At 39.0% G+C, this 15,852-nt stretch overlaps 1 protein-coding gene across 3 annotated transcripts in view; it reads right to left on the reverse strand.

Moving 5' to 3' along the window:
• The window catches only part of LOC120634126 (actin-binding LIM protein 2), a 164,354-nt gene that overhangs the window by 34,832 nt on the left and 113,670 nt on the right, over positions 1-15,852 (reverse strand). For all 3 annotated transcript variants that reach the window (XM_039904521.1, XM_039904519.1, XM_039904520.1), the window contains exons 2-4: positions 3,209-3,369; positions 1,502-1,620; positions 241-461 (exon numbers count right to left, since the gene is read on the reverse strand). In XM_039904521.1, coding sequence (XP_039760455.1) covers positions 241-461; positions 1,502-1,620; positions 3,209-3,369 — 501 coding nt within the window. The remainder of the gene's footprint in view (positions 1-240; positions 462-1,501; positions 1,621-3,208; positions 3,370-15,852) is intronic.

A 15,852-nucleotide genomic window follows, 5' to 3' on the forward strand; every position in this document is an offset into this window, starting at 1 on the left:
TATTAGATAAAATCTTATTTGAAACATAACATTTGAACTATTAGGCACTAAAGCCAACGAGAGGGGCATGCCCTGGTGGTTTTTAGTTTGGTTCAACAAGAACTACATAACCTTTGTCCTGCCCGAAAGGACAGAGGTAGCCATAAAGCTTTACCACTACGACAAAAAAAGGGCTCTGGCGCTTTGATGATGCTAATGATTCCCATCTATGCACAACTCGCTCCAGTCAGTCGGACTCACCATTTGGGTCGGGTTGTCTCTGCTCCCGCTCGTGGTCTGTGGGCGTTGTGGGCGAATGCGGCGAGTTCGGCGTGGGCGGCGTGAGCGGCGACGCGGGCGACGGCGGCGATGGCCGAGCGCGCGTTGTGTGCGCCGTGTGCCGTTGCGGCGCCGCGGTGCAGGCCGCGCAGACCACTTCGCTGCCGGTGTAGGTCACTTTTTCTCCGGAGGGGAATGCTCGTCTGTTGAGACAACGAAGTGACGATTCGATCAGTCAGGAAGTTTATTTTTTTATTCAACTACAAGTTAGCCCTTGACTTCAATCTCACCTTATGGTAAATGATGATGCGGTCTAAGATGGTAGCGGGCTGATCGGATTCTATGCGACACTTAATCGCTTAGCGGCACGTCTTTGTCGGTAGCGTGGTAACTAGCCACGGCCACAGCCTCCCACCAGACCAGACCAGAAAAATTATAAATTCCTCAATTGCCCCTGCCAGGAATCGAACCCGGGACCTCCTACTTAAAATCACCTTTGCGCCAGGGAGGTCATCAAAACAGTCAGTATAACAACATCAAGCACTCATCATGGCTAAAGGACAAAACTTTTGAAGTAAAACATAACAATAAAAGCTCAGTCTATTCTACTGATTTTTATATTAAGGATTACTGCTTAAATTAAAGCTTAGGTATGAATTTCTCTAACGTCATAGCTAAACATTAACTCGACTGTGAGATGGTGATAACAAAAAAAATTTTTAAAAAAAGTAGCAATATATACAGTCAGACAACCCAACATGCAAAATTAGCTCAATTTAAATAATCTCGTTCTGAAGCTTAATTTTAAGACAATAACAATTGAATAAAATGCATTACTCAATAGCCGCGTATAAATTCTGCATTATTAACCCTCGTCAGTTATTGAACTTAAACCATAAATTTGAGATCCAAAGTTTTATTAAATAACTAGTTGTTACCCACGACTTCGACCACGACACTTTCTCGTGGAACTTTTAATTGCATGCTCATATTATTCTCTGACGTCCTTTGATTATCTACCACTATGCAAATAAAACGCCAAACTCACGTCTCACAAAAGCTTGTGTGCTTTTCCAAACTATGGTCTAGGTCTGTGCTAAAGAAAGTCGTTCCGGTGTGATTGAGTAACAAACATCCATCCAAACTTTCACAATATTAATATAATATTAGTACAGATATTAGATACAGGACTGGTGCACCTAACAAAATACCAACAGACAATGGCTAGCAATTCTACACTCACTTGCATCGAGCGCAGGTGAAACACTTTTGATGATATGTATTTCCAAGGGCCGAAACCACCTCCCCCTCAACGTACTGGTTACACGCAGCGCACCGCGTGCCGAACGCTCGCTGGTAGTCCTGCAAATATACCAGTATTTTATGAGCTAAATTCCTTATTTCCATAAAAGGTAAATAATAATAAAAATAAATATACTACAACAATACACACATCGCCACCTAGCCCAGAGGTAAGGGAACTATAAAATATTTTCTAACGACAATGTGAGATGGTGATAACAAAAAGAACACCCGGCTAAGTTTCATGTGGGCTTCTTCCTAGACCAGGCCTCGTTTGGAACCCTCGTAGCTTTAGTTTTAAGTTTACGATTGCAGTTATCGCCATCACTACTCACTGCTATGTACACATTTTGTTTATAATCAACGCATCAAAAGTGCCATCTATGTGCCTATTTGAATAAAGAAGTATTTGACTTTGACTTTGTAAGCGTAGCTTGTTTTATGGGTACTAAGATGATTGATGATAATATTTTTATGAATAATATACATAAATACTTATAACATACAGATAAACACCCAGACACTGAAAAACATTCATGTTCATCAAACGAACATGTTCTAGTTGTGGGAATCGAACCCACGGCCATGGACTCAGAAAGACGGCCGTCAAATAAAAATAAGTAAAAACCATCATATATCCACTATACTTTTGTACATATACCATCACAGAAGAACTGTTATTTATTTCCGATTAAAGACACTTGCGGACTTGAAGCGGTGATAGCCCAGTGGGTAGTACTTCGACTTTACTTTTCGAAGTTCGAGTTCGAATCCCGGCACGCACCTCTAACTTTACTAGGTTATGTGCGTTTTAAGTAATTAAACTATTACTTGCTTCAACGGTGAAGGAAAACATCGTGAGGAAACCTGCATACCTGAGAGTTCTCCATAATGATCTCAAATGTGTGTGAAGTCCACCAATCCGCACTGGGCCAGCGTGGTGGAATACTGCCTTAACCCCTTCTCACTGTGCGATTGACCCGTGCCCAGTAGTGGGCCGGTAATGTGTAGGTATGATGACGACGATGAGAGAAACTTGCATACTTATCATCTAAGAATAATGAAACGATTCAAATCTAATCTTAGTATTTTCTTTGACGTGTTTTCGTATTTTGGCGCCGGTTGGGCCAAAATTTCAGGTTTTTAGGTTATTTCCAGTTAAGATATTGGCGGTGTTTCAAGCAAACTAAAAAAAATCAAGTATTCATTCGTATCGCTAAGCCTTAAAGGAGGGGTTTGCTGCTGTCCGCTGAGGAGTTCTGTTTAACACATATTATAACCTCTTTAGTACAAAAATAATTATTTAAATCGGTTATATTTTGTCGGAGTTATGGTGTAAAATCGTCAAACACTTTCATCCCCTCTCCCAAAGGATCCAAGCTTAACGTCGGGACAAAAACTATCCTATATTACTTCTAACACTTCCAATAATATGTGTACAAAGTTTCATAAGGATCGGTTAAGTAGTTTTTGCGTGAAAGCGTAACAAACAAGACATTGTCAAGACCAGTTACATTGACATTTATAATATTAAGCAGGGATAGCTCGTATTCGAGGGGATTTTCTTAGCGTCTTTGTGGCGAACTAGCCACGGTCAGAGCCCTACCAGACACAAACTGGCGATCAGTGGCAGCGGCAAATCGCTCACCTGCGGGCAGTAGTAGTGGCCGTCCTTGCAGAAGAAGCCGCCGCGCGCCAGCGACGCGGAGCACGCGCGGCACGTGAAGCACGCCATGTGGAAGTACTTGTCCGACACGCGCAGCACCTCGCCGCTGCACTTGCCCGCGCACGCGCCGCACACCACCTTCCCTGCGCACAACAAACAACAATTAATAAATAAGAGCACATAAGAAAGGCTATATTACGGAGATGGTTACACAGGCATATTTTGACCAGAAACATAATTTTATAGTCATCATCAACAGCCCACAAGCGTTCACTGCTGAACAAGCCTTTTCAAGAGCGCGCCGCGACCACACACGGTCTTCCGCCTTTCTCATCCAGACACTTTTTTAAGGTCATCTGTCCAGCGGGCTGGAGGTTGTCCCACACTGCGCCTACCGATTCGCGGTCTCAACTGTAGAACACGTCTGCCCCTACGGCCATCGGTGCTACGAAAGACACGACCAGCCCACTGACACTTTTACTTGCTTATCCTTTGCTATGCCGGTGACCTTGGTTCTCCTACGGATTTCGTCGTTGCGAATTTTATTCCGCCACTTCGGTGGCTCCGTCTCCGAGCAGGATTGGCTCGCTCTCGTACCCTTCTTCATCATTACTGATTCACAGGAGAAGCCCGCAGCACCTCCCCCGGGAAGAAAATGTCTCCTATCAAGAGTGCCCGGCCAGTATCACCTGACGGCGAAGATGCACAATTATTGAGAAAGTTCTGTTTAATATAATTAATAGTCTATACAGACATCAAAAACTATCTGAAGCAAACTACACTGCGATTCGGTAATAACACTAACCAACCGCGCAGATAAAATCCGGGGTTAGCAAACCTTTTGGCATCCGGGTTCCTACATTTTTAAAAGGGGAATCTGCCGTGCGGACGAAAAAATATTACATTTATTTATAGAATAGGGCATCTATATCTGTACCATACCAATGCCTCTACAGACTACACATGACGCCGACTTCCGAAACCAACTTCTGACCTGATTACTGCGTACTAGCCACTGGGGTAACTGAGCCACCCTTATTTGTGTACTTTTCGGTGTCATGCCGTGTGATGTTTAGGTTGAGTCCATTCAAAACCGTTGGTGCCAATTATGTTGAACTGAATTAGCAAGTCAAAAATTTTTAAATCAGAAAACTAGCTTTATACAATTTTTTTACGAATGAGATAAAATTAAAATATTAGAATATATTTTGGACTACATACACTTTAAAAGAGGAGAAACAAAGGCTTTATATTATTATAAACATCATATTTATCTACAACATAATTATATCCCAAAATCCTAGAGAAAACAAATAACACTACAGGATTTTTTTACTCCACTACTACTGGTGATAATCAGTCTAAGATTACAGGCTTAGCTCTTAGGTTTATGGCAGTTATGTTACCATATTGATTTTAAACGCGGATTCGTACCGGAACGCTAAATCACTTAAGGTTATGTCTTTTTCGGTCACGTTCTTACAAGCTCCGGCCGAAGCCTCCCATCAGACCAGTGATAATTCAAAAATTATAAATTACCAACTTGCTCGAACCCTTAATAACACACAAAAGCTCTCACTTCTGCGCAAGGGTGGTTATCGACAAAATCAGAGAATCATATTGGAGTCTGGAGTCGGAATCGGCACGTGTGTAGCGGCCAATATACACGAATAATTTAAGAATCGAAGTAGGGCACGTGGCTGCATGGCCCGCGTTAGATAACTCGATTAATGGAAATGAGTGTACGTCGCCGCTGCGCGTGCGCACCGCGTCCCGTCCATGTAGCGGACATTCACTTTTTATAGATGCCTAGCGGATTGCTTGCGACTTCATCCGCGCTCAATCCATATATATGGTTAAGATCTTTATTTCTCAAAAGAATTATAAAAAAATTCGCTTAGTAGAGAAAACATTAAACTTAAAACTAAAACATGTTGTAAGGGTATTCTATAGAAGGAACATACAAATCTTTAAACTATAATCTATAAAGCAACTAATGTAGCTAAAAAAAAAGAAACATACGACTAAAACAAAGACCATCGTTTACTGGAAACGACTTATAGTGACATATTATTTATCAAGTAGAATTTTAGTTTTTTCTTAAAAATATACGTAGATTTGGCTTCTTTTATATTAGATGGTAGTTTATTATAAATCTGCGCTCCTTCAAAAATAATATTTTTGTTGCCATAAGTATTAGTTCGAGGTTTGTGTTGCAATAAGTGTCCATATTTAATTTTATAGAAAGTGTGTCTTTGTTGGTGCCCGATAGTCAGCTACACCACTGCACCGACTATGATGAAATTTGGCACATACACAGCTTGTTTCCTTGAGATGGACACAGACACTTTTTATAAAGAAAAAGCTTTAGGAAAACTTTTCTATGATATTTAAAAGAAAAATTACGATTTTACATAATAGGATATTTAAATTTTCAGTATAAATCTTTTGCTAGCACTGGCCACGCGTTTTGGTTCAGTTTTTGAAGCATATTTTGTAATCCTCCTCTCCCTTTTTATTTCTCCGTAAGTGCTTGCTGTAGACGACTTGACGAATTAAAGCTTTAAAACAAGGTGTATAAATAAATTCTATATTAATTTTACTTCACAGTGTATCGAAAATCAAAACCGACCTGCGATTATTATTTATTATTTAGTTCGGTTTAGGGTTTATCTCATTACTAAAATAAGGCCCAATCTAAACTGTGACAATTAAGTATTAGGCGCAAGTATAAAATATACATAACAATCAGTTACAACATTCAAAACAGCATGTATGAGTGTGAGTGGGTGTGTGTGTGTGCGTAAGTGTGTGTGTACAAGTCTTTTAGGTATTAAGGGTGCTGGTCCGATGCAGAAATTCAAATTCCCAAATTGCACTCGGACTCCGACTATTAAAAGGCAACAAGCGCGTTCCCGTTCGCAAGAGCTAAACTAAACTAATAAGAAAACACAAGATGGATTTTATGCATCATCATCACGCCAGTTCGTGAGGCGAGGTTTTGATCTTGTAGCGAACTGAGGAATCGTGAAGACGGAACGGGCTCGATGCTGCACGACTCTTCGTGAAAGATGAAATTCATTCATTTCATTTACAATTTTTTACTCAAGTAATTTATAAAACAAAAAAAATATCTGTGACAACATCTATGTTCTTCTTGGATTGAGAATAGCTAAACTGCTTTACTGAGTTTAAAAAAAAACTGGAAGCACGCCAAGTTTTAATGAAATAAAAGAGTTGCAAAATAAGAAGATCAAACACTGAATTGCCAAAACATAAAGTAAAGCGGTGATACCTCAGTGGGTAGAAATTCGACTTCACTTTAGGGGAACGAAGTTCGAATCCCAGCACGCATCTCTAACTTTTCTAAGTTATGTGCGTTTTAAGAAATGAAAATATTGCTTGCTTAGACTTTGAAGGAAAATTTTGTGAGGAAACCTGCATGCATGAGAGATCCTCATCATGTTCTCAAAAGGCATGTGGAGTCCACCTATCCGCATTGGGCCAGCATGGTGGACGATGGCTTAACCTCTTCTCATTGTGTGAGGAGACCCGAGCCATGTAGTGGGCCGGTAATAGGTTGATTTTATGATAATGATAAAATTAATGCAAACAATACATAAGAACATACAATCATGAGCTGAGATATTGATATTACAACGAACTATGATATATAGTGTGTTTCGAATTCATCGGGGTAGCCAGTGGAAACGTGGCCATAGAGCTTATTTTGAGGAGACCGTATATCTGTGCAGTGTATTAAGACCTAGTTATACCGGATAGATCGGAAATAGGCTTGTTGTAGCGGATAATATCAAATTAGACTTAATGTTTATTCATTTCTTCTAAGAGGAATAATACATTTTCGATTGTACCCCCGACTTTCAATATAGTGTACATTGTTCTACTAGTCAAGCTCATCCATTTGAGGGAGTAGTGAAAACGAAAAACCTAATTCACAATTTTGTTGGTGTCGGCCATTTTGGATCTGAAATTCGTCACAGTGTATAATATTCTATTAATTAAGAACTTTCATTGGATACCCATATTGAGGTAGTTGTGGAGAAATATGAAATCCGCCATTTTGAGTCGGCGGCCAGTCTTGGACCGGTTTTCACCAAACATAGCTCAGAAGAGCTAAGAACACTCCAAACTAATTCAGCTTTCAAAAGAAAACAAAAACAAAACCTGTTCATCCGTTCGGGTGCTACAAGGCCACAGACAGACACACTCGCACAAATACACAGACACGTCAAAATATAAAAATTAAAGGTCACATGAAGTAAGAGGCGCATGTGCCGGTATCGAACCCAGTCGTAACGAACTTGAGTCTAAAGTCTTAACCACTAGGCTATCACCGCTACTTTATACAATTTAATTAGTTTTAATCTTTATGGCAAACATAAACAGCGTCTTTGTCAAGACCATCTGCGGAGAATAAATAGAATTACTCTCGCTAGAGCATGCGTGGGTTTAGAGACGGCGGATTTCCACTGAGGCTTTGAGATGTCTATCACATGCCACGTGCCGTTCCATCCGCGTATTAATTACAATCTGACTGTATATACTTAATGTGTGCCTATAATCATTGACTTTTGAACTGCCACGTCGGAGTAGTTCAGAGGTGCTCAACATTTTTGTCCCTTATACCACTAGTAAAGTTTTTCGGATATAGATAGACCCCTTGCTAATATTACCTTACTAGGTGTGCCCTATACCTTCGCCCGCGTAGATGACGGGACGCAGCGTACACCTATCTCTAGACAGTGGCGTGCACTTCATGCATGCACAAAAGCACTGTCTACCCTAAAATTGATATATAACTCGCATAGAAGGAGAATTTTTACCCTTTTTATGCAATAGACCTGCCGAATGCATACCCTGGTAAGAAACCCGGTGAACACCACTCTAGAAATAAATCAGATACCAAACGAATAGTTTTCAATGGTACTGGAAGTGCCAAATATACTAACCTATGATAATGAGTACAGAAATAGTATTACAAAATATTTAAACAAACGACTGAGGTTTCGGCGAATAATATATCTGTTTTTAAATATTGGATAGAAGCAGCCGTTACTTTGCGGAAATCCAGAAAAAATTATGAAAATTAAGCTTAATTTGCTATACTCCGCGAACAGCAGGAGAATCTGTATGGTGTAATTTATAATTACTTCAATCCGTATACTCTGCACCAAACAGATCCTGGGCAATGTACCCTCGTTTTGCCTTATATTACATACTTTAATTTCCCTATAAAAAATAACTGCAATAATTATTTGTGGCTTAACATATTAGTCGATAAAAAGGAAGTTTTGAGACATAATTTGGTATCCATCAGCTCATTTTACTAAAAAAGAATAGTAATCGTTACAGCTGAGTACGTAAAACAGAAATAAATAACCATTTCTATAAATAATAAGCCAAACTTAAACTCAAACTCCTGCTTAAATGAGTTCTGCTATTGTTGACTCACGTAAGATTTATGTATATGACTCTTTTGTGCCACCATAACTTTAAAATGCCTTAATAGATTTGAATGTGTGAAGTATGCTTAGAATCCTTTGGTCATCCCGAGCGTCACAGAACACTGGCTATAAATTTTATGACAAAAGAAAACAGTTTTCGAATTTCAAACTTCGCACATTGTTCGGCAATCGGGTGTCTACATTTTCATAATTACGTACTTGCCTTCCATTGTTTCTAGACCTAACAAATACAAAAGCTTGTTAGATCGATGTGTTTTTAATACAAACGCCATCTTAACATACAATTATATTCATGTTATTCAATACATTACAATTACTAATTGGTATTCACCTGCCATAATCGTGAGTGTGGATTAATGTTTTTTTTTTGCTGCGACGTGAATCACCTCGCTACGTGAGACAAGTATTTGTTTCTATTTTTTTGTTTACGGCGTCCGGCCAACGAAAGGCCGTGATCGATGTTCCACCGGCCATCAGTATTATGATTTAATAGCGTATAATGGCATATCGAATACCATGTATTTCGCCTCTCACCATAAATCTTTACGAGTATGGATATAGTTATTTGTGCACTCATAAAATTTTATTCGTGATGCTCTTCAATGCTCGGCGAAACGGGAGTTCTAGTTTTTCTGAGCAATAACAGAACAAGATTGTTTATCTGTGTACGAGCGGTGATATGACAGGTCATCAATTAAACAAAAAATATGTAAGGCCTCTTTTTATGGACATGACTGTTTCCTGTTCTATCGCGAACTTAATGGGCGATTGAAATCTATGAATATTCTTTATGCAGTCCTTTTAAGGATCTCTACATTAGTTCGTCGATCTCAGCCGATAGTTATCAACATCTTTTAGGTTTTCTACAGTTCACAGCGTTTGAAACGCGAAAGATGAAATAACAAAGAAAAAGAGACAAATGCAGTCGCAGAGAATTCATCAAGTCTATAACAGTCCACTGCTGGACCAAAAGCTTCTTCCCGGTTTGCCCGTAATCGCCACGCCTGGGAAGACGGGTTGTTGATCGCAGTAGACGGGTTGTTGGTTGTAGTAGCACAGAGGACGCTGCTGCGCCATCTCAGTTTTGTGATTAAAGACGTTTATTATCTCAAAAGAAATTACAATTTCACTCAATGAGATTATTAATAACTTATTTATATGTAGGTAATATCAAAACTAAAAACAACGGCACGTACAAAACAATCAGAAATTATATAAAAAATCTTGAGGGTAAATTTATAAATACTTCATACTGTCATACATAGCCAGGACCGCACTCAGTTTTTGTCAATTACAAAGGTTATGAATATTGGTGACGCCATTTTTACTTTCGGGGAATCATCACCATAAAATGGTATTTATTTTCTTTGTAAATTTAGTGGACTGTATATTTTAGGGTTTGCTGGATTCTTTTCCCCTTTTTAATGTTTAAACTATGGCTTTAAAGGATATAGAACAAGGGATAACTAGGGTTGGACAGAAAAGTATTTGCACGTGGACTTACAGTTCGTCGTAATGCAGTTCTCTTGATTTCTCGTCACTTCACAAGGTTTCACAGGTTATCACTAAACACTAAAGCACTGATGTAGGTTTAAATACTATTAATCGTCCAGTATAAGGTTCTTTGGCCGGCCGACCATGTGGTTTTATTGAATGGATGAGCGGAAGATTGACGTGCGTTTGCCGCGGATATAGGTGTGCAACTAATTGGCGGCGTGATGCGGGCAGATAAGGATGCGGAAATATAAAAAATGGAGGATGGAAATCCATAGTGTAGCCGTTATCTATTACTTCGACCACAGATTAATGAGAATTTATCAAGCATCCCCCCGGACATGAAGGAACCCTTCATAAAACGGATATAAACATAATTGCAACTTATAATACGACCTAATATTGTAAGTATACTATACAAGAGTAATGCATAAAGAAAAATAAAATAAATTAACTAAAACATAATAAGATTAAATGAGAACTAGTGATAAAAATTATTGAGTTGGCAGCGGACATAACTTAACGATAGGCCGGATATAAGTCCCGTTCTTAGTTTTTATTTGAACTACGCGGACAACTCCATCTTTGCCAGGTAGCACCTTAGTAATGACCCCAAGTGGCCACTGTAAGGGCGGCGCGTTTTGTACAATAACTATCACAACAGTCCCTATTGTAAGCGGATTCGTGGGAGTGTTCCACTTTTGACGCACTTGCAAATTGTGCAGATATTCCGTTCTGAATCTCTTCCAGAATGACTGAACCAGAGAATCCAATAAAGAAAATCTAGACAAAAGACCAGCGCGTTCTCCAGTTACGTCTGGAGCTGGAATGAATTCCAAAGGTACGGTTGAAAGAAAATGCGAAGGCGTTAGCGCGGAGGGTTCAGAGGGATCTGAACTTAAAACATACAGAGGTCGACTGTTAAGTACAGCCTCAATTTCATTAAGTACAGTAAGCATTTCCTCGTATGTCAGAATTTGTTTGCCGATTACGCGAAAAAGTAGAGTTTTAACACTTTTAATATTACTCTCCCAGACTCCTCCAAAATGGCTTGCAGTTGGTGCATTAAGTTTCCAATCTATACGATATTTAGCTAATTCGGAACTAAAGTTCTTATAATAATCTTCTGACTTTAAAAAGGTATGTAACTCATTCAAATAAGCCTTGGATGAAACGAAATTGGTCCCTTGGTCTGAGTACAGGACTTCGCAATTTCCTCTCCTGGCCTGGAATCTTTTAAAACAATTTAAGAAGGCGGAGGAACTCAGATCAGAGGCTAGCTCTATATGAACCGCCTTTGTAACCAAACAAACAAATAGGCATATATATGCCTTCTGACTACGTATGCCGCGTTTCCTAGTCAATGTGATATAGAGAGGTCCAGCGTAATCTACACCTGTGTGTAGGAATGCCTTACTTTTCTCTATCCTACACTTAGGAAGGTCAGACATAAGTGGAAATGTAGGCTTAGGATTATGCCTAAAACATGCATTGCACTTATGTATGCGTTGACGTACCACACAACGAGCGGATAATATCCAATATTTTTGTCTCAATATAGACAGAAGCAATTGAGGGCCAGCGTGTGAATGATTACGATGATAGTGATCAATTAACAGATCTATTATGTGTCCCTTCTTGGGTAATAAAATTGGGTGTTTATGCGAGTAATCTAACGACGAGTAAGCAAGACGTCCACCCACCCGAAGAATGTCCTCAGAAACAAAAGGAAATAATTTTCGTAATTTTGACGAACATGGTTTATTATTTTTAATGTTGTCAATATCAGTCTGAAAGACTGAGCGTTGTATTGTGCGAATTATCAGTAATTCAGCTGCATTGATATCTTCAGCTGTAATAATATCTCTGCGCGGAAGTTTTTTCATGAATCTGAGTACATAAATCGTGGCGTGAAGAAATTTAGTCCAAGAAGAACATTTAGATCCAAGCTTTATAATTGTATATTCATCGTGCGATATTATTAAGTGCGTTGTAGTTTTCTCCTCAGGTAATGAAGAAACCTGATGAGAGGAAAACTTTATTATGGGCCACTCTTCTGAAGATAAAGACAACCATGGGGGACCCTTAAACCAAAGGTCGTGTTTTGAAAACTGTGTGGGCATAAGGCCACGAGACACACAGTCCGCGGGGTTTTGAACACCAGGTATGTGATAAAAGTTCACCTTAATTGATGTCAATAGCGTATGAATTTGAGAGATGCGGTTAGCCACATATGTATTAAACCTGTGTGGCGAAGAGAGTGCCCAACAAAGGGCGACTTCTGAATCAGAAAACGCGAGTACTTCCTTTATTTTTATGCGGGTTGACAATATATTATATACTGAATTTACAAGTCGAGCAAGCAATACTATTCCATTTAACTCTAACCTAGCTAGCGTGACCGTTGGTTTTAACGGTGCTACGCGGGATTTAGAGCAAATAAGTGTAATTATAGGCCTTTGATTTCTGTTTTTAACGTATAAGTATAAAACAGAGCCAAATGCTTGCTCACTAGCGTCAGAGAATGCGAGAAGATAAATTTCAGAAGTGTCTTCTATTCCAACATGACGAGGATACTTAAGATTCTGAATAATAGGCAGTTCAATTATATAATTTTGCCATCTTTCACATATGTGTTGAGGGGGACACTCGTCCCATCCTATTTTTAGAAGCCATAACTCCTTTATGAGTAATTTAGCGAATAAAATGACTGGACCAACAAGACCTAGAACGTCATAAAGACGCGCGGTAGCTGAAAGTATAGCTCTTTTGGTACAATCACTTTGCGGTTGCGAAACTCTAAAAATAAATTCATCAGATGCGGGAAGCCAATGAAGACCAAGAATCTTAAAAGAGTCATCAGTGTCAAGAGAGATCGACTCAGATTGGCGGTGAAATGAAGGAATGTGTCCGAGCAATTCAGTCGAATTGCTGGTCCATTTCACTAAGTCAAATCCACCAGCCTTAAACAGTTGTATCAACTCTTGAGCTATCTTTACCGCTTCATCTAGAGATGAGGCGGAAGAAGCTAGGTCGTCCATGTAGACGTCTCTCTCAACCACTGATGCAGCGAGAGGCCATTGCTGGCGCTCGTCACTAGCCAGCTGGCGCAGTGTGCGTAATGCCAAAAAGGGCGATGAGCGGAGACCAAAGGTCACTCGAGTAAATTCATACATTTCAAGTGGGTCCTTTGGTGAAGATCGATAAATAATGCGTTGATATTTGCGGTGCGGAGAATTGACATATATAGACAAATACATTTGTCGGACGTCAGCAAAAAATGCGATGCGGAAAATGCGGACATTCAAAAGAATGTTAAATATGTCTGCTTGCAAATTGCAACCAGTATACAAAATATCATTTAAAGATAATTTCCTATTTGCGGAGGGTTCTTCTATTTTAAGAAGAGAATAATCAGTGGGACAAGAACCATCTAGTACGATTCGTACCTTGGTACTCTTGTCTTCGCGTATCACTGGATGATGCGCTAAGATATAACCTGGTGAAGCAGGTTCATCAGGTGGTAAGCGTTTGAGGATACCCTTATCAAGGTAATCCTTAATAACTTCATTATATCTAATATGAAGTTCGGGATCTCTAATGAATCGTTTTTCCAGATTGAGAAAACGCTTCTTTGCGGTAAAATACGAATCACCTAATAAATTAGGATCTTCTTTAAAGGGAAGATCTACCGAATATGCTCCGTCCTGTTGGCGTACAGTGGAAGCCGTATATATGTCCTCACACCTTTGTTCATCAGGACTTAAGAATTTGCGGGAAGGAGGCTCTTCTATTGTCCAAAATCTCTCTAACATTTTATCTAAAGGTTCACTCGTGAAAAAACACAAAGCGCGGGAATTATTAGGTTTAGATAAAATAGGTGCATCGCCCATAATTATATAACCCAAAGAGGTTTCAAATGCGGAAGGCATATTTTCATAACCATTTATTTTATCAGCCATTGCTATTTTGCGATACACATTTACCCCTAGTAATATATCAATTGGACCAGGTTCTGCGAAATCATCATCAGCCAGAGGTAAATTTTTAATAAGACCATCAATGGCTGTGATGTCTACATGAGAGTCAGGCAGTTGAGAAGTGATTCGCTCAACTACAAGAGGGCGTATTGAGTATTCATTCGCGTCATTAAAACGAGATTTAAACGTAAATTCTGAAACACCAATTATTTTTTGCGATACTCCGCCGATGCCTTGAACTTCAGAAAAACGACTCTGAAAGCTAATAGGTAGCGAATATTTTTCACAGCAACTAATTGAAACGTAATCTCTTTGCGATGCGGGATCCACTAGGCATCTTATAATATGTGCACAATTATTTTTGTCATACACTCTTATTTTCGCAGTACCTAACAAAGTGGTTGTTGTGACGCGTTCTAAACAATCATATGATACGTTACATACCAAAGTGGTATTTGTGGTCTGAGATATAAAATTATTTTTATTTAGTGTATTTTCACTAGAGGAGCTTGTCGAAGGTGCCTCAGTAATAACTGATGACACGCGAGGCGAATTAATTGCGTTAGGAGATGAGGGCGGTTTACCTATGTTAGATTTGGACGTTTTAGGTAATAAATCTTTAGCGTTGTAATTATTGCGTTCAAAATGCAATTCAGTATGATGTGATGCCGATGAGCACCTTTTACAGTTTCGCTGAGAAGAGCAGTTTAAAGTTTTATGATGAGTCGATAAACATCGGTTACAAAAGTTATTATTTTTTACATGTAAATGCCGCTCATGCGGAGACAACTTCATAAATGCAGGGCAAGAATAAAGATGTATGTGTTGACCAATTTTACACAAACTGCAAGCTGCACTATTTAAAGTATTTACAGTTTCTGTACTTACAAAACTTTTGGTAGAAGGCTTCGGAATCGAATTCCCCTTATATCTATTTTGAGGTAATTCTAATCCTTTATTAAGAGAGCGCGACATTACTTTATTCTGTTCCTTCACAAATTCTATAAGACTCCTATAGGTAGGAATTTGTTTTTTGCGATTTATTATCTCAAACATTTTAACTGTATCAGCATCTAATTTAAGCGTGGCTAAGTGAAAGAATATAAAATCAGTAAGATCGATTTTTAATTGTTTGAGAGCTTCTACTGAAGAATTAAATGTATTTATAAAGCTATCTAATGAATTAGCATTAGTACTAGCAAGCGGTTTAAATTGCAATAATTGGTTTAAATAAGCGCAGGCTAACGAACGCGGATCGTCGTATTTTTGTATTAACGCCTCCCAAATAATAGGATAATTTTCTGCGGTGGCTGGCAATCCTGCACATACAGATGCGGCTTTCCCTTTTAACCTACCAACTAAATAAAATACCTTTTCATTATTGGTTAAGTTAGGATTATCATGTATCATGTTTTTAAACTGCTGGTAGAACAAAGGAAATTTAGTTAACTGACCGTCAAACTCCATTAAGTCTATAGGCGGAAGATGGGATTTTAATTTAGGAAAACTAGAGATAGGACGTGCGCTGTCATTCTCTGAACTCGTATTATCAACATTAGAGTGACGCTCCATTATTTGTTTGACATAGCAAAACATTTCTTCAAATGAAGTCCACGATTGGTAATTAATCATAGCCTTTGGATTCAACATTAACTGCGCCTCA

This window comes from Pararge aegeria, chromosome 23 (assembly GCF_905163445.1).
Source record: "Pararge aegeria chromosome 23, ilParAegt1.1, whole genome shotgun sequence".
Classification (NCBI taxonomy): Eukaryota; Metazoa; Arthropoda; class Insecta; order Lepidoptera; family Nymphalidae; genus Pararge; species Pararge aegeria.